The sequence below is a fragment of the Podarcis gaigeae genome (genome assembly GCF_964106915.1).
Source record: "Podarcis gaigeae genome assembly, chromosome: 3".
Taxonomy (NCBI): domain Eukaryota; kingdom Metazoa; phylum Chordata; class Lepidosauria; order Squamata; family Lacertidae; genus Podarcis; species Podarcis gaigeae.
Genome location: NC_139680.1, coordinates 27,756,671 through 27,776,700, shown reverse-complemented (window position 1 = coordinate 27,776,700; position 20,030 = coordinate 27,756,671). Strand labels below are relative to the sequence as shown.

Here is a 20,030-nt window from a genome sequence, read left to right as displayed (position 1 = left end):
CATCGCAGCCTTACAGCCTTGACCTTCCCGGGAGACATAATAGGTAAAGGTAAAGGGACCCCTGACCATTAGGTCCAGTCGTGACCGACTTTGGGGTTGCGGCGCACAATCTCGCTTTATTGGCCGAGGGAACCAGCATACAGCTTCTAGGTCATGTGGCCAGCATGACTAAGCCACTTCTGGCAAACCAGAGCAGCACATGCAAACGCCGTTTACCTTCCCACCGGAGCAGTGCCTATTTATCTACTTGCACGTTGATGTGCTTTCAAACTGCTAGGTTGGCAGGAGCAGGGACCGAGCAACAGGAGCTCACCCCGTCCCGGGGATTCGAACCGCTGACCTTCTGATCGGCAAGTCCTAGGCTCTGTGGTTTAACCCACAGGGCCACCCGTGTCCCTTCGGGGGATATACTGTAATATGTCTCAACAAATCAGAGAACCAGCAAAGGGGAATCTGGGCGTTATAATCACATCCATCCATCCATACACACATAGCACCATCCCAGGCCTAAATCCTCTGAAAGCTTCTTAAATACTCTCCCAACGCTTTCCCCTCTGTTCTGGCAGCCCTCCCCACATACTCAGACCTTCAAGTGCGGCCAAAGGTTGTCAGATCTCACCCTTTTCCCCCCTGCAGAAAATCTGCCAGTGGAAAGGATTAAGTTGGGAGATTGCTCTCCCTGCTGCTGCTTCTCCATGCGAAGGGATTCCAAGGCTGCCTGAGTATTAATGTCAGTGGAGACTGTGGATGCTGGCTGCATCTCTCTGCCTTTTTGTACTGTCTCTACAAACCTGCTTTTACCCTGGCTCGGGCAGGGTGGGGGAAACTAAACAAAAAAACCCAAAAAGTGTCCCATGGGCGCAGAGGGCTTTATAAATGGAGGGTCATGTCAGGATGGATGCCAAATGCGGCAGGAGGACAGCAGGAGAGAAGCCCATGATTGTATTAAATTGTGTGTGTACAAAGAATCGTAGAGTCGGAAGGGACCCCAAGAGTCATCTAGTCCAACCCCTTGCAATCCTGCCTGTTGATCCTGTTGGGGTCAACAGCCAGATGCAATGACCCATTGTGCAACAAGATGCCCCATAGCTATGCAATAAAGTACTTCCACAGCCATCTGTACCTGCCACGGGTGCCAATCAAGAAGGTCTTTCCCCATACACCCTCATTTATTGGCCAGCATGCAGGCCAGCTAAGGGAAATAAATAACGGACGTGAAAACCAATTCCAAGAGAGATAAATAACCAACACAAAATCAATTTGCGCCTCTTGGCGAACAACGACTTGCGTGGATATATTTTTTTGTTTCAGGGAGATGCTACCTATATAGCACTTTATAAATCAAGAAGCGTTAAGAGGTGCCGGATCCAACTTCCTACGCTCATTTGCCTGGTGGAGAAGAATGAGGAGAATAGACACGGATGCCCACCACCCAAGAGGCACACCCACCGACCCAGCCAGAGGGACAGGCGAGAACCTGAAATCCGCATTCCCAGCCGCCCTGTGGGGCAAAGTGAACTTCTCCAAGGCGCCACCTCAACCTCTTGGGGGAGTGGGGGCTAAAATCTAACCCTGCACAGGGGTACCAACTTGAACAAAATATTGGGGATGGGGGACCAGGTAAGCTCCGCCCGGCGTAATCCATCACAAGACGTGGCGGTGCGCACAAGCCATTGGAACGGCAATGTCCATAAACTGTGGGGGGGGGGAGCCCCCTCCAATATTTTATTTGGGGGAGGGGGGCGAAGGGAGACCTCGGCCCTAAGAAGGGGCTCCTATGCCCGCATCTTCGTCACCAGGAAGGAAACACAAAGGCGCGTGTCGGTGCGGACGCCTCGGAGAAGGAGCCGCCTCGCCAATCCCCAAGCGAGCGGCCTAGCGAGCGCGCCATCCCCGTCGGATGCAAGCAGACACAAAGCCGAGCGCGCCGCGCCGCCTTACCCTCCTGCCGCCGCCGCCGCGCGGGAAGAAGGGGGGACTGGGGCCGCCGCTGCCTCTTCCCTCCTGCTCTGCTGCTGCGGCTGCTTCTCCTCCTCCTCCCGCTCGCCTGGACCGCAGCGCCTCAGTCTCCCGCGCTTCCTTGCCCGGGTGTTGCCTCTTGGCGCATTGTGTGCGGCTGCCTTCCCGGCGAAGTCTTGCCCGCGCGCCTGGGCGCTTCTGCCTCTCCCTCTCCCGCCGCTCCTTTTCTTCTCCTCCTCCTGCCCGCTGCCCGCCTCCCCGAAGGAAGGGGAGGAGGAGGAGGAGGAGGAGGAAGGAAGGAAGGAAAAGGGAGCAGCTAAGCTGAGCGCAAGGACGCCATTAAGCTCCGGCGGCTTTGCAGCCGCGGCGGCTGGGCTTTGAAGCGCGCCGCTCAAGTCGGGGCGCGGCGCGCGCGCGGGGAGGACGCGCCCCCTGCCGGACTCCCCAGTTCGCGCCTCGCTCAGACGGGGCGGAGGCTTGGCGTGGTGAGGGTCTCCTTTCTCCGGCTTGGGAAGGAGAAGCGCCCCCGGAGAAGAGGGCTGGCTGGGGGGTAGCAGCCCCTCACAGCGCCCCTTGGTCGGGATAGGCCTCCGGATGGCGCTCCAGGAGCTGGAGCGCGGTTTCTTCACCCGTTGCGAAAAAGCGCCTCTGGGTGGGTTGTGCGGCAGTGCGAATGCGAGGAGGGAATTGTGTCTTCCCTGGCCAATATAGGTAGGATGAGTATGAGTAGAAACTAGCCTGCTGTAAGTACACAGGTGGGGTTGGACTACAACTCCCGTCATCTCTGAGTGCTGGTCCCTGCTGGCTAGGGATGGTTGGGGTTTGTAGTACAACAACATCTGGAAACCCGAGATGGAGAAAGGTAATAGGCACATTCATTGTTTCCCCTGGGCAGTGTGTATGGAGCACCTGGGCTGCCCAGATGACAAGCCTCGCTGATGTGGTCCGAAGGAAAGCAGAGCAATACGTTTGGCACCAGTTTGGCTGCTGGAGTTGCCGGAAGGAGGTGCCATCCAACCACCTTAGGGATTTGTGTAGACTTTTCTTCTCCTGAAGATATCCCACAAGGCAGTTCAGGTTTACGGTCGTTTCTTCTAGATGGGCTACCTTCCCAAGTTGATGACCCATATGTGCTCCTCACTTCCCTCTACAGCAAGCATCCTCAACCTTTGGCCCTCCAGATGTTTTGTACTACAATTCCCATCTGTTAGCTAGGAATCATGGGAGTTGTAGACCAAAACATCTGGAGGGCCGCAGGTTGGGGATGCCAGCTCTACAGCATGTGCAGAAACTGCCTTCTCGGCTGTTGGACCCACTATTGTTCTGTCTGCTCAATCCTCCAGAGCCTGCCTTCACTCATTAAGGTTTTGATACCTATCGGCTGCCCTCGCTTGGTTTAGCCAGCCAGTTGAAGCCATTCCCCGGGTATGGCTGCTGTCACATTCTGACAGCTTATAGGAGCCACAGGTGAGAGCTGAGTGCAAGGGGGGGAGGAGGAGCAAACTACTGCAGGAGGACCACAACATGTCTCCCCCACCAGAGGTACTAACTCTCCCCTCACACTCCCATCAAGCACAATCAAGTGGGCAGCATTTTTGAAGTGTCTGGTGATGTTCTGAATGGGTTATCTGTTCATAACAATGAATGCCAGTTGCAAATGGAAGCCTGGCAATTTCAAAGCTTATAGCATTTTTTTTAAAAAAAAATACTAATTATGAGCAAGATCAACACGCTAATTAGATCGTTCTCTGGGGCATCAGGAATAATCTCTGTGCAGAATTGCCCAGGAAAACTACATTGCTGGCTAACTGAGCTAGGAGATTCGGTTCTACAAGCTGTAATACATTCAGCTGTGGTACCTCGGGTTAAAGATGCTTCAGGTTACAGACTCCGCTAACACAGAAATAGTACCTCGGGTTAAGAACTTTGCTTCAGGATGAGAACAGAAATCGCATGGCAGCAGTAGGAGGCCCCATTAGCTAAAGTGGTGCTTCAGGTTAAGAACAGTTTCAGGTTAAGAACAGACCTCCGGAATGAATTAAGTTCTTAACCCGAGGTACCACTGTATTCTGGATGAACAGCGGGCAGCGGTTTTAATGGTAGAGTAGCACTGCTAGTAAGGCTGGAACAGACGCCATCACGCTTCTTGCAACATGTGTGCTGGTGGCTTTGAGGTTTTAAGGCTCGATGCAATCCATAATGAAATATATGTGGTTTGGGTGTAGACTTGCAAACTTTTTTTAGGCAAGATTCCATCTGAAGAGAGGGCAGATTTGGCTAAACTGCTGTGGAATCAAGCCCCATAATTTCTTCTTACATATTTTGAAGGCTGGGAGGGGGGAAACTAATGTCAAAGGCCTACATAAAAGAAATAATAAGGATGGGAGAATTTCTGGACACACTTTGTTGTATATGATTATGGTTATGGCAATAAAAATAGTGATTCAGAGAATTACCATTCAAGAAGTTCTTTTTTTACATATTTATTTTGTCCCGGCAGCAAACGATACATCTTTATATAGAGCCTGTGGCTTCGGTCTAAATTGGTGTCTTGCCGATGTAACGCGGGTCATCATAACCAGCTTAAAATTCATCTTTCAAAATATGACTAGGCTGTGTGGTTAAAGGGACAAAATAAAATCCCTCTCAAATGGAAAGGATTGTAGCATAATGGAGCATTACAGTACCTGCCCAGGTTCATTGTCATTCGGAATATTCATTAAATCTTAAGTTGCTGTTATTTTTTACCTATGTCATTTTAAACTGCGATATTAATGCTGTATTCTTAGTTTTAGATTTTGATTTATGTGGAAATTGTTTTCCATTTGGTTGTGTATTTTTTGATGTGGTTTATTTATTGTTTATGACTTTAAATTATGTAAATCTTGTCATGTTGTAAGCTGCCTTGCGCATTTTTTTTAACTGGAAAAGTGGCATACAAATAAAAAATGATTATTATTTTTTTTTGAGGATTTTAGGCTTGTCTTTGAAATGCAGTTATTCTCAGGCCAGCTTACAAGTTGTTGACAGCAGCAATAACAAGCTCAAAACTCATGCAGGCCAACAGCCCTGTTGATGGTCAGAGCGTGCTCCGTGCTTGGGGCCTGCAATCTCATGGTCTCTGGCAGTTGCTATCCATAGAATCATAGACTTGTAGAATGGGAAGGGACCTCTAAGGGTCATCTAGTCCAGCCCCCTGCAATGCAGGAATCTCAAGGAAGGAGAGTCCAGTGTTCTTTCTGGTGGTGGGAGAGGAGGGGAGCAAGCTCCCTACAGCGGCTCCTTCACTGACTAACACACAAGCGCATGTAATCCCCCATCTTATTAAAAAAAAAAACACTACTGTTTGTTTGTTTTTTATTTATTAAATTTTTATACTTCCCTATACCCACAGTTCTCAGGGTGGCTTCAACATAAAATCACAATATAAAAACACAAAAAATACATAATCACTAGAAACAAGCAACGGTTTTTCCAGTTTTATGACCGTTCGCCTGTATTAGTTTACAAAAGTATTTATATGTCACATCAGAAACATCAAGGTGGTGTACGACAATATATACAGAACGAAACAATACAAAACAATCTTCAAGATGTCTGCCTAATCTTAATAAAACGTAAACCAAATAGGCACATCTTTTCCAGTGGATTATTTATTGAATTTATATTGTAGCCTTATTGGAGTTCACCGATTGGGTCTGCGTTGCTCCGGGACAGGAGGAAGTCAAAATGACACCGAGGTTGTTTCAAAGAAAGAGTTTATTCTGCTCTCCGGATAGCAGAAGGAACCTGCGTGGTGAGTCCACAGCAAGTACAAAGAAATGACAGGTTTCATGCAGTTTATATATCTTCCAGGCACCCTCTCACTCCTCCCCTAGGAGCCCAACCATGCCGGCGTACGTACACAGGTTGACATCACATATGTTCCTCCTCTGGTACTCTCAACCACAAAAGGATCTTCCTTCCTGTACTTCTGACCATAAAAGGATATTCCTGTTCCTACTCCTATCTTGGAGCAAGAGGTCACTACTTCCGAGAACATGCTCTGGCGTTAGTCCCAGACTTGGGTCTCTGCGTCACTTGTGGTCAGGACATATGTCTGTGTCTGTTCTACTGGTAAAGTCAAGGCCAGTCTTGCCATCAAACTGATAAGGGAGAGAGATGTGTTCTTGTTTTGCATTTGCTCAACGGCTAACGTTTATGCATTTTAGCTAAGGAGAAATGGGGATTTTGGTGCAGTTTAAAAACTGCCTGCACAGTCAGTTTTGGGGTTTGGGAAACCCATTCCTTCATTCCCTACTCTTCTTTTGGACAGCCTTTTGGCTCGTCCCAAGGTACTGGCTGGTATTCTCGTGTCAGTGCTGTAATCTGGGGCCGAATCGTTCGTAACATCATTTTATGCATCATATTTTGCAGGCATTGCGTTAAGCAGGGTATACAGGAGCAGAAAAGAAGCAAGATTAGTCTATTAACATCATTGCAAGTCCTCTAAGCCACCCAAGGTTTGGAAGCCACTCAGTCAACCAAGACATGTCCCATCCGTTCCAGGTTGGGACAGGAACATGGGCTACTTTCTCTCTTTCTGTTGCCAGGTGTCGAATAGCTACACCATGGTCAGAAGTGTTAAAGCCACAGGCTCCTTCTGTCAAATTTAACGCAGCCCAAAATCCGGCGGAACCCAAAATCGGGGTCGTAACTGAGGACTCATTCCAAGGCACAGGGAGGAGGGGTAATCCTCCCAAAGCATCTGTAGGTCACAGAGGTCCCGGGTGCAGACCATGCAATTGGTTTGGTTTTGCAGAATAGGCTTCCATTTCTGCGTGTTGCGGGCACCCCATTCTCTCATTAGCCTCTGGGTTACCCTAAGTGGTGTGGGCGCGGCGATGGCCAGAAATCAGAAGACTACCATCCCGGCTAAAACCATGCCCCCCCCCCCAGCCCTACTTGCATCATTTGGGCACAGGGATATATCCTAATACCTTCTTCTTCTAATAAGGAGGGTACCTCCCACAAAGCTATATACAAAGCTACATATTCAAAGGGAAAGAAAAGAAAATGTCCTCTTTTAGTTCACGCTGGATTCTTCTCTTGCCGTGTGTAGAGATGCCAGCTTCCAGCAGGGTGGTTGTCTGGTGGGTGGGGCCGAGCCGATGCGGTGAGAAGCGTGAGGCGGTGTCTGTAGGGCACTAAGAGATGGCGAGTTGAAGGGGTTGGTGTAGATCAATCGTAGCAGTCCAATCTGATACTGTCTGGGGTTTGCTTCATTCTTCAAATCAGGCCTGCTGGAATATATGCAGTCAGGTGTTGGAGGCCCATCCTCTCCCATAGATGGTGGCATAACCGGGTTAAGAAGTCTGGAGGCGTGGGTTAAGAACCTCAGTAACTCGAAGCTGCAACTGCAGGTGCATGAGCAGTGCTTGGCAAAGGGGGATAGAAAAATAAGTTCCTTTCATGTCCAACAATGCTGGCAAAGCATGAGGAGTGACGCACGTGGTTTCCTGTCCAAAGGTGAACTTGTCAGCTTTTGTAATCAGAGTGGCAGCAGTCACTGCTGTTCGCATGCAGGGAGGCAAAACTTGTCCCGTAGTGGTTAATTTTTCAGACAAATAGGCTATGGGTTGGTCATCATCAGGGTCTAACAATTACCTTGGTAAAATTACCTTGATAAAAACATATATACCTGGGGGTATAAAATCAAGATATAAAACCACAAAATACATAATAAAAATAAAACAACAACCCAATAGCTCCCCCCAAAAAAACACACACATTTAGCATCGCTAAACACCTGACTTCTAGCCGAGGCCAGTTGGACCTCTGAAATACGGGGGACAAATCCTGCTCCTCCACATGATCTCATTGATGGAGCTGGGATATAAGGACTCAGGCAGCCTTTAAGGTATCCTGGGCACAAGTAGTTCAAAGGCTTTGTATATTAATACAAGACACTTGAACCTAGGCAGCCAGTGCAGGTGATCTAGCAGAGTGGTCACACACTGCCAGCCCTCTCTGCCCCCATCAGTATTCTAGCTGCTGCATTCTCAATAGCTGAAGCTTCAGGTGTGACACAGCACATAATCTGGAAGTTGCCAGATAGCTCAGTACTGCGGTGATAACACCAACGTGGCAGGTTCGATCCCTGCATGGGACAGCTGCCTATTCCTGCATTTGCAGGGGGTTGAACGAGACAATCCTCAGCCTCCTTTCCAACTCTACAATTCTATGAATCATAGTTTCCTTTTACAAAATAATAATGCTACGTGTGTCCAGCCAGAGTTAACAGATCATTGCTGGTGTATGGAATAAATGGCGATCACACCTATATATATATATTTAAAAGCTTGTGCCAATTTATTTGTTCTGCTGTGTTCCAATGCCACATTAGCCACTGCTGGGACATTAGTCTGTTTGAGAGTTCCCCTGGTTTTTTGGCAGTAGCATATTTAGTTTTCTATGTATTGCTAAAGTCTTCGCCAAAGACAATCTTTTCACTCTTGGTAATTTAGTAATGCTCCAGTGATGTCTGTGTCTGCTTGATGCCCGGCTATATCTTCGACTTAACAGCATTTATCTGAAAGTGTTGATGACAGCTGCCTCCGTGCAGGTAAATAAGTATCTGAGCGCTTGTGTCCTTGACACCGTGGGCCTTCCTCTTTATACATTTAAGCCTCACTAACGTTAGGTATTGCTGGTTAATATGTAGTCGTCCTCTACAAACCCAAAGACTTAGGAAGACTTGGTGTGGTAGTTCAAATCTTCTTCTGTGTTTGAGTCTTTGGGGAGGTGTTTTATCCAAGCCGATGTATAAACCGTGCTGCTTTTGTTGCTGGTGCAAGCCACTATTTAAATATACAGTGACTGAAAGCTAATTCCCACTTGTGGGGAAATGTACACCTATTTTGCTTGCAGCAGTCCACAGTCATGAAAATCCTACCACACACCCAAAGAAGCTAAAATACATATCGTTCTCTCTCAAGGGTGGAAGAAATGGATACTGTTCATGGTTTCAGTGCACATGTGGTAAACAGACAGGTTTGGTCACCATTCTAGTGCCATATCTGCTTTGCTCCAGACGTATTTTCCTCCTCGCTTAAAAAACATATTTTCATCAAATCCACTGAATTTTATTGCGTCTTCTACACCTACATCCAGGATAGATCGGGAAGGCTCTTTCCGGCCATTTGCACAGTTTAGAAAACGCATCTGGGTGGAGAGGGGCGGACAGAGAGGAGAATTAAGAACATATATAGCAGATCCACAAAACAAATACCCACATCCCAGTCACTTGAGATTAAAGTTGCTGGGACACCCCTGGTGCCTTACTCCAAATGTATGTAAAGAAGTATGCAGTGAAGATCCACAGAGGAACATTTTAAATAAATGCATTTCCGACCCTTAAACCACAGAACCTAAGACTTGCCAATCAGAAGGTTGGCAGTTCGAATCCCCTCAACGGGGTGAGCGCCCGTTGCTCAGTCCCTGCTCCTGCCAACCTAGCAGTTCGAAAGCACGTCAAAGTGCAAGTAGATAAATAGGTACCGCTCCAGCGGGAAGGTAAACAGCATTTCCGTGCGCTGCTCTGGTTTGCCAGAAGCAGCTTAGTCATGCTGGCCACATGACCCGGAAGCTGTACGCCGGCTCCCTCAGCCAATAAAGCGAGATGAGTGCCGCAACCCCAGAGTCGGCCACTACTGGACCTAATGGTCAGGGGTCCCTTTACCCTTTACCTTTACCCTGCCACACTGTATTTTTACACAACCCTTTGAAACCGCCTTGCAGTACTTGTGTATGCAGGTGAAATAGAACAGGTACTAGAAATGTACATTCCAGCCAATAACAGAATTTGCTGTCACATTACAACCTTGCACTTTTAATGAGATGTGCAACTACCCCCCCCAAAAAAAAAAACCACACACTTTGGACTGTAGGTTTCCTAGGTAGGGTAAATAATAATGATGATGATGATGATGATGATGATGATGATGATGATGATGATGAATTGATACATTGGTGTGGTCAGGAATTAAAACATCAGGATGCTGACAGCACAAATCTTAACCACTAGACTAAGGTTACCAGATGTCCCCGTTTTCTGGGGACAATCCCTGGATTTACAAATCAGTCCCCGTACAAAATCCATTGAAGTTGAAAAGTGTCCCTGGATTCATTGGAAAAAAATCTGGCAACCTTACACTAGACACACACCGGGAAATGTTCAGGGACAGGGGCACTACCGATCCTCTCAGGTATAGGTGCTGTATTCCATCAAAATACAGGAAGCCTCAAGCTGAATCAATTTATATTCCAGAGCTGCACAGCCAAGCACAGTCATCTATTCACGAACCCCATCTAAAAGCTGGTGGTGCAGTGGTTAGAATGTTGGACTAGGAGCTGGGAGACTCCAGGGTTTGATTCCCAACCATGAAGCTCGCTGGGTAACCTTGGGCCAGTCATTCCCTCTAAGCCTAACCTACCTCACAGGGTTCTTGTGGGGATTAAACGAGGCATGGGGGAACTATATAAGCCATCTTGAACTCCACGGAGAAAAAGGTGGGATATAAATTCAATAAATGAATAAATACTTCCGGTATCCAAGTGTGAAAAAAAAACATGGCGGGTATCTGTGCAGTATCCCAATTGTTTTGTTTTGTTGCAATTCCTTGGGTTCCTCCACAGGATGTACCATTCCCTCTTTTTACTTTAATTTTATCATAATGAAATATAAACTGGAATTGTAAATACTTGCATCAGTGCCATTCACACATTACAGGGATAAGCTTCATTAAGCCTGCCTTTCCTCTCCACCAGCACAGTCACAAGAAGATCAAAAACTATCACTTCTGTTTTGGATTAACCACAGTGTACTGTGGGTTACCAGATATTTTTTCAATGAATCCGGGGACATACCCCCCCCTTTTTTTTGAAGCTGAGTAGGGAGTAGGGAGTCAGTAGTGGGGATGCTGAGGCAAAAGACCCAAGATCCAAGCATACATGCATATTGTATAAAGGTGCAAAGCCCTTCTTTTGCACCCTGTGAAACATAAATGCACTGAGTTTTTTAAAAAAAACTGGGTAACAGCCACCTGCCTGCGACTCCCGAGTTTCCCCCGATCAGTCAAAACAAAGGGGGAAGGGGGCAGGAGATTTCACAAGACACATCACATGGGGACTTCTGGTGAGGAAAAATGGCGGGCGCCATGGCAGCGAGAAGCTCCTGAAGCCAGCCAGAGCCAACTGTGCTACCAGGCTGGCTCTGGGCTGCTGAGGCTGCCACGTTTCCCAGGGACAGATTTGCAAATCTGGGGACATTCTAGGGACAGAATTTGTCCGGGGACAGATTTGCAAATCCAGGGACTGTCCCCGGAAAGCGGGGACATCTGGTAACCCTAGTTCAAACCCGAAAATGTGGTTAATCTTGAACAGTGGCAAGGTGGGTCTCCTAATTTGGCCTGTGAGGCAGCTTCCCCCAGACCACACCGCAGATTTCATATGTGACATCAGATGTAGGATAGGTAAAGATGGAACTGTGAAAGAAGAAGAAGAGGAGGAGGAGGAGGAGGAGGAGTTTGGATTTGATATCCCGCTTTATCACTACCCGAAGGAGTCTCACATTGGCTAACATTCTCCTTTCCCTTCCTCCCCCACAACAAACACTCTGTGAGGTGAGTGGGGCTGAGAGACTTCAGAGAAGTGTGACTGGCCCAAGGTCACCCAGCAGCTGCATGTGGAGAAGTGGGAAAGCAAACCCAGTTCACCAGATTATGAGTCCACCGCTCTTAACCACTACACCACACTGGTTTAAGTAAGACTCGTCCAACCAAGTAAGTGTAGGGCAAAGGCTGATATTTTGCCCCATAGATGGAATGAACATTTCAAGTTGTGGTTGTGTGGGGCGGGGTAAATAAAACAACAAAAGAAAACAACTTACATATTCATCCAGAATTAGGTATGAATCTCTCATCTGTTAAATAAAAAGGGGGATGGAGAAAAAATAATAATATTAAAATATATCTGTAGGTTTGAAGATTGGTGAACAGTAATAATGACAGATTTTACCTAAGCTTTAGGATTGTTGTTTTTCTAATAACTTAAACCTGTATATAAATTACATGGAACTGATCTATGCTTTAAGACAAAAACAACTTCAATGGGTATAAGAGGGCCACTCTCTGTCTTAAAGTGCTTTCAATCTAAAATTCAACAGAGAGGAAACATAAAGGGGATGTTTTATCTTCAAACATTAAGTGTGTGTGGTGGGGGACCCTCTAAGATTTTCAGAATGCTGAATTCTATACCCAATCCCAGTTTCTTTTCTTACACCTCACATTTATAAAATAATACATGGCCCTGGTGAAAGCATTCATCAGCAACAGCTCTATTACTACTGCAATTTTGTCCTCTTAACTATTTTGAAAAAAATGAGCTAATGTTTAAGAAGTGAGTAAACCAACAAAGCTACCCTCTCTGCCAACCCAGCAGTTCGAAAGCACACCAGCGCAAGTAGATAAATAGGTACCGCTGCAGCAGGAAGTTAAATGGTGTTTCCATGTGCTCTGGCACTCGTCATAGGGCTCCGTGCGCCAGAAGCGGTTTAGTCATGTGGGCCACATGACTGGAAAAGCTATCTGCGGACAAATGCTGGCTCCCTGAAAGCCCAGATGAGCATCGCACCCCATTGTTGAATTCAACTGGACTTAACCATCCAGGGTTCCTTTAGCTTTTACACTCTGATGAAACAGACTGCATCAGAAGCTGCTTTAACACTGCTGCAATGCCCGCATATTGTTAAGGCTTAATGTTTTCCACTGATAGACCTATCCGTCCAAGCCCTACCCATCTGGAGTGCTTATCATACAGCGCTGCAAGTTTACAAGAATTCTAGCCGACGTGGCCCCCATTTCTAACCGGGGAAAGCAAGAAACTTTGTGCCTGCGTTTTTCTGGTAGCAAGCTCCTTTCAAAATACAAAACCAAACCATTAGCATTTCTAGTTTTCAAGATAAAAAGGTCTTTTCTCAGAGATGATGAATAGTCCGCATTAGAAGAACTTTACCTTTTGATTAGATTCGGGCACCAAGCACGAGACATCTTTATGGCGATGCAGGAATCGTTCAAAATCTTCGTCGCTGATGACAAATCTCTCTGCTTCTCTCAGAGCCTCTTCCCCTGTATTTTCTCCTTCGATGAGCAGGCACTGAAATACCTGTGAGACAACCGAGTATGATTAAGAGAGGATGTTTGTTGGTCACACACACCGTGGCAAAATAATGATCTAATGGAGAGACTCTCGGTAGTCTCTTTTTACACAGTAATAGAACACGGGTAAACTATACGATAAGGGACGCGGGTGGCGCTGTGGGTTAAACCACAGAGCCTAGGGCTTGCTGATCAGAAGGTCGGTGGCTTGAATCCCCGTGACGTGGTGGGCTCCCGTTGCTCGGTCCCTGTTCCTGCCAACCTAGCAGTTCGAAAGCACATCAAAATGCAAGTAGATAAATAGGTACCGCTCAAGCGGGAAGGTAAACGGCGTTTCCATGCGCTGCTCTGGTTCGCCAGAAGCGGCTTAGTCATGCTGGCCACATGACCCGGAAGCTGCATGCCGGCTCCCTCGGCCAATAAAGCAAGATGAGCGCCGCAACCCCAAAGTCGGTCACGACTGGACCTAATGGTCAGGGGTCCCTTTACCTTTACCTTTAAACTATACGATAGTGACTAGAGGCTCACTTACTGTCACCTATGAGAAAACACAGCCACAGCATTTTGCCACCCACACCAGCCAGTAGGTCCATGAACCTCCTAGAGCAGCAACAGAATCACTAGCCTCTTCAGGGGTTATGCGTGTGTAGAGGATGAATGTGGCGAAAGCGGCTGTGCAGCTGTATGTCTAGCCTCATCATCACCACTGTGTTGGGCGTAAATTCTGAAGCAATGAGTCTGCTTTATCAATGGAAGCTCCTGGCCCAACTGAGAACTGGGAAGAGCCACACAACCAGTGCTCTTTTCCTAGGGCCAAACTTTCATTTAGTCCAGAACTCTGTTCTCAGTCGTCAACCAGAAGCTCATAGGAAGCTTGTAAGCAGAACCTGAGTGCATTGCAGCAATCCTCTGTCAGGGATGGAGTTCACAAGAACATTATTGTACTTTCTAGTCAAACATGACCGCAGCTGGTGTTTTTCTCCTGTGAGCCATGTGAAAACTCAAGACAGGGAGATATAAACCTGCCGCTGAGCACATTATCCTTTCTTCTTACTTTACTTTAGGTCTGTATATACCATGGTGGTTTTTTTTTGCTTCTGCTGGATTCACAGCAGCTGGTATTTAGGGATATGCCGCCTCACACAGCCGTTATGTTCTAATGTGCTCTGGGACCTCATGGTGAAGGGCAGGAAAGAAATCTTATAATGAAATGAAAGCATTTTGCTGAAAAGAAGAGGTTCTTACCTTCCAACGGACAGGGTTTAGAGCTTTAATGTGCTCGTTCATATCCTCTTCCATGTTGAATCTGTTAATCACAGAATTTATTTTGAAAGCCACACCGTAATCTTGGCACCACTGCTTCAGTTTTTGGAGATTCTCAACATGGCTTTTCCTCCCTTGCCCACGGCCAATCAAAACATTGACTTCCTCGCAGAAGCTGTCGCATGACACTGCAAGTATGTCTAGGTATTTCCCTGAAAGAGACAATGTTCACCCATGAACACCATGAGGCAAGGTGAGGCAAGAGCCCCAGGGACAGCAGATCCCAATGCAGATCTTTCTTCAGGGCCGGCCCACCCATGAGGCAAGGTGAGGTGACTGCCTCAGGCAGCAGGATCCACCAGGGCAGCAGTTCCTGATGTTGATCTTTCTTCCCTCCTTGTTCATGACATAGATCTTTCCCTCACCCCTTGTTTCCTGGGGCTACTTTGGGGTATGCCTCAGGTGGCAAAATGTCTTGGGGCAGCCCTGATCCACACTATGGGCCAATGACTCACATCCTATTCAATCCCAAGTACGGGGTTATTTTCACAGGCCGGACCAGAAAACAGCACACAATATGCTTTTGGATTGTAATTAACTGTTCTTCCATTTACCTATAAATTCCTTAATAAAGCGTCAATCGAGCTCAACATTATTTTGACAACCATTAATTAATTCATTCAACAAATCTAATGCATTACTGCCCCTCTTGCTGGTTGCCCTGGAAGAGGCAAACTTATGGGAGTTTAACTAAAATACTAATAAACCTAGATGCTTTTAATTAATTAATTGAACAGGTATCCAATCGCCCAAACAGAGCAACTTATAACTGAGGCCAAAAACAAGCAGATATAAATTAGGGCTCATCCATACTGCTGGGTAACACAGACGACAAGCTTTGGTGCCTCCGTTAATTCTGTTCTCACATCCTCCTCATACTTCCCCGTCCCTCAGTCCAGATTTTCTCATCCCTTCCCCTTTTCAGAGCATCCCTGGTGTGAGAGAAAACCTGGGAAATCTCACCAGAGCAGAAAACACTCCCCAAATCAACAATGTGATTTTTTTTTTTTTTGCCCCCAGCCACTAGATGAAGGTTAAGCAGGATAAAGGACTAATAACACATTTTCAAACAGATGAAAAAGAATGGGCCTTGAAACAAAACGTCATGTATCTCTGTTCCCTAGAAAAAGATTCCTGTTCAAGGTTTCAGAATGTCTGGAACAGCAGCCTTGAGCTGTTCGCGCCTCTTGAGGAACGGCTGTCCTTATCCACCAGCTCATTGGAGTGGTTTGGTGCAGGGATACCAAAGGTGGATGTCAAAAAGGCCAGTGTGGTCAATTCTAGTGCTCTATTATAGGAAAGAGTGAACTTACAGCCCAACCTTTGCAGCAGCTCTACTGCCTTTGGAGAAACGGGACAAACACCACAAATATGGGAGCTCACCGTGACTTGTAAAAGCAAACTTTTACACATTCCTTATACACAAAGCAGCATGCCAGACCCTCCCACCCATTCACCTGCCTAGTGAGGCCATAGGTGGCAACTATCCAGAGCTTACAGATAAGTTTCTCTCTCTGGGCCAAGAGCCCAGCAACCCAAGGTCTGCAGATAAGCACAGCATCAAAGCAAGTGAATAAACAGGCTCATTCTTCCAGCAACTACCAATTAATGTCTTGACTACCAAAATGCACACGAAAAAACCAAAACGCACACAAAAAGGCTGCACTAAAAATTCAATTTATGTGAGTAGTCATGCATTCAGCATCAAATGCTATTGAGCAAAAGCAGACAAGAGTAAAAGGGACCCCTGACCATTAGGTCCAGTCGTGGCCGACTCTGGGGTTGCGGCACTCATCTTGCTTTATTGGCCGAGGGAGCCGGCATACAGCTTCCGGGTCATGTGGCCAGCATGACTAAGCCACTTCTGGTGAACCAGAGCAGCGCACGGAAATGCCGTTTACCTTCCCGCTGGAGCGGTACCTATTTATCTACTTGCACTTTGACGTGCTTTTGAACTGCTAGGTTGGCAGGAGCAGGGACCGAGCAACAGGAGCTCACCCCGTCGTAGGGATTTGAACCACCAACCTTCTATCAGCAAGTCCTAGGCTCTGTGGTTTAACCCACAGGGCCACCCGCGTCCCAAAGCTGTTGTAGGGATATAGTCATTGTCCTGTTGTGCATGGATAGACTGTCTCCGTTGCCTCCATTTACATTCAGAGAACAGGGTCCCTATTAGTACAGTGGTACCTCAGGTTAAGAACTTAATTCGTTCCAGAGGTCCATTCTTGACCTGAAACTGTTCTTAACCTGAGGTACCACTTTAGCTAATGGGGCCTCCTGCTGCCACCGTGCGATTTCTGTTCTCATCCTGAGGCAAAGTTCTTAACCTGAGGTACCATTTCTGGGTTAGCGGAGTCTGTAACCTGAAGCGTCTGTAACCTGAGGTACCACTGTATTAGTGTTTATCATTTTGTGGTAAATGGGAGATTATTTCTTTTACTTGTAAAGTAAAGCACCTATGTCCAGCTAGCTCAGCACAAGACTCTTGATCTCAGGGTCGTGGGTTTGAGCCCTACATTAGGAGGAAGATTCCTGCCCAGCAGGGAGGGTTGGTCTAGATGACCCTCACAGCCCCTTCAAACTCTATGATTCTCCTGCGCTCTCTCTTACCATAGCATCTGAACCATCTTTCCTTGATCATACTTCCGTTGCTCACGATGCTAACGCTCGGCAGCTGAAGGTCTTCCTTGCAGAACTGGACCAGCTTCCCAACAAATTCTCCTCTCTCGTGCAGAAACGGCTCCCCTCCTGAAAAGTTTATTTTCTCCATGCCTAGGATGCAGAAGTAGGTGGGGGGGGGAGAGTAAGTTGAAAGCGTGTTTGTGTGTATTGTCATGAGGGCTGACAGGAAAGTGTTGGGCCCCTGCAGGTCAAGAAGAGGCCAGAGTCGTGCTTATGCACAACTCACAGACTTAACATATTGAATAAGAGAACAAGAAGAACATATGTTTAAAGTTTATTGAATATATGGAAAATAATTGTGTACAGCTGAACATGCCGGCAGCATTAAGACAAATTCATCAGTATAAAATGGTTTTGATGGATGCAATAATGGAGGACTGTACTCAATGGTAAAGTTTTTTTTGGGGGGTAAAATATGCAGGGATTTATGATATGTAAAATGAACCACGGAAAGAGAAGAATGGAAGTCAGTGATATCTTAAGGATGTAAAATGAGTATTTTAAATTGTAAAACAGAAAGCTTAATAAAATTATATACAAAAGAAGAGTTTGGAGTCTTGGAATGCAATTGTTTTGTCTTGATTATTGCAAACGAAAGGCCGTGTGCAATTAATCTAGGCTGCAATCTTATACAAATCCACTTGAACTTGCGAGGGAGACAAACATCAAGAGGTCCCATCACCGCTGCCCCTTTGCATGGTTGAACTACTGTGTGCCTAAACAACAAACAGCAGGACTCCCTCCTGGAGGAAAAGCACCAGCTATCTAGCTAGTACAGGAGCCAACTCCTAGGGGCCGAGGGCCCTTCCAGTCCCCCATAAAATATTTGAGATGTTGGCTCACCCACCCACCCTGCCCAAAGTTGATGGGCATTGCTATGCAAATAGCATCTTGTGATCGATTACTTGGGTGCCCCCAATGTTTTATTCAGGTGGGCAGCCCTGCTAGCTAGCCAGACAGCCCCGGGTCACCCACCCACTCACTCACCCGCCTGCTTGAGCAAGCTGAGCCCTCTCTTGGCTTCCTGCAGGGGCAGCACGAAGGAGGTCTTGGCTGTGTGGAAGCAGAAGCCGCACTTGTAGTTGCACTGCCGGGTGAAGTGGTAGTTGACGCTGAGCGGCACCGGCGTCCCGGAGGGGCTCCCTTTCTCCGGGGCGGGCAGGCGGCGCCCGGGAGCCCCCCAGAGCCAGAGGGGTGCCAGGCTGCTCCAGAGCGCGGCCAGAGCGCGGAGCAGGAGGCCGAGCAGGTGGCGGGGAGGCGAGAGCATCATCCTCGTTACGCACACAGGCGCTCCTCTCCGAGGCTTCAGTGCGCGGCGGGGAGCGAGCCGGCGGCTTTTTAGCTAGCAGATAACGGGACGGCGGGGCTGCGAGGAGGAGAGTTTCGGTTTCCATTTCCCGAGAAACTAAAATTGGCTCGGGGTTGCCAAGGGCACGAGGACTCGCTCGGCTGCCTATGCAAAGGCGCACCCACTAGCAGCCCCACGCGCACACAACACACACAGAGAACACACCTAGCAGGAGTCTTTCCTTTTTAGTTAGTATACAGCCGGGATTCATTCATGACTCTACTTCTGTGCAAAAGGGAGCCTAACTTTTCATGCGGAATCTTATCTGTCCCGACTGCGGAAGTGAAGCTGGCGTTTAATATGATTTGGAAGTCTAGAAATGGAGCACATTCCACCCTCAAATAATTTGTGCCCCTGCTGATACTGTCTTGTCATTTGAATGCTCAATCCCCCCCCCCCATTTTTAAAACTGCCCATTACAGTATGCTCTTTTCAAGCGCACATTCCCCCACACCAAGTCCATGTTTTGTCACCAACTGCACGCTTAAAAAAACAACAACTTGGATCATAGAATCATAGCGTTGGAAGAGACCACAAGGGCCATCAGGAAACACCATCAAAGCACTCCTGACATATGGTTGTCAAGCCTCTGCTTAAAGACCTCCAAATAAAGAGACTCCACCACACTCCTTGGCAGCAAATTCCACTGTCGAACAGCTCTTACTGTCAGGAAGTTCTTCCTAATGTTTAGGTGGAATCTTCTTTCTTGTAGTTTGGAACCATTGCTCCGTGTCCGCTTCTCTGGAGCAGCAGAAAACAACCTTTCTCCCTCCTCTATGTGACATCCTTTTATATATTTGAACATGGCTATCATATCACCCCTTAACCTCCTCTTCTCCAGGCTAAACATGCCCAGCTCCCTTAGCCGTTCCTCATAAGGCATCGTTTCCAGGCCTTTGACCATTTTGGTTGCCCTCCTCTGGACACGTTCCAGTTTGTCAGTGTCCTTCTTGAACTGTGGTGCCCAGAACTGGACACAGTACTCCAGGTGAGGTCTGACCAGAGCAGAATACAGTGGCACTATTACTTCCCTTGATCTACATGCTATACTCCTATTGATGCAGCCCAGAATTGCATTGGTTTTTTTAGCTGCCGCATCACACTGTTGGCTCATGTCAAGTTTGTGGTCAACCAAGACTCCTAGATCCTTTTCACATGTACTGCTCTCAAGCCAGGTGTCACCCATCTTGTATTTGTGCCTCTCATTTTTTTATTTTTTTTTGCCCAAGTGCAATACTTTACATTTCTCCCTGTTAAAATTCATCTTGTTTGTTTTGGCCCAGTTCTCTAATCTGTCAAGGTCGTTTTGAAGTGTGATCCTGTCCTCTGGGGTGTTAGCCACCCCTCCCAGTTTGGTGTCATCTGCAAATTTGATCAGGATGCCCTTGAGTCCATAATCCAAGTTGTTGATAAAGATGTTGAATAAGACCAGGCCCAAGACAGAACCCTGTGGCACCCCACTAGTCACTCTTCTCCAGGATGAAGAGGAACCATTGATGAGCACCCTTTGGGTTCGGTCAGTC

General features: G+C 47.2%; 2 protein-coding genes across 2 annotated transcripts in view; both read right to left on the bottom strand.

The window, feature by feature from the left end:
- Positions 1–2,396, bottom strand: part of RNF144A (ring finger protein 144A) — a 65,717-nt gene extending 63,321 nt beyond the window's left edge. Inside the window, exon 1 of the mRNA XM_083730781.1 lies at positions 1,942–2,396. The gene's annotated coding sequence lies outside the window, so the exon portion shown is untranslated. The remainder of the gene's footprint in view (positions 1–1,941) is intronic.
- Positions 2,397–5,304: 2,908 nt separating this feature from the next.
- On the bottom strand, positions 5,305–18,870 carry RSAD2 (radical S-adenosyl methionine domain containing 2). The gene is made up of 7 exons (XM_083730751.1): positions 18,147–18,870; positions 17,088–17,249; positions 14,400–14,629; positions 13,012–13,161; positions 11,888–11,920; positions 7,640–9,162; positions 5,305–5,657 (listed from the first exon to the last, which is right to left on the bottom strand). Exons 1-6 carry the CDS (start codon positions 18,427–18,429, stop codon positions 8,998–9,000), a joined length of 1,023 nt encoding a protein of 340 aa, XP_083586877.1. The 5' UTR covers positions 18,430–18,870; the 3' UTR covers positions 5,305–5,657; positions 7,640–8,997.
- Positions 18,871–20,030: the final 1,160 nt, after the last annotated feature.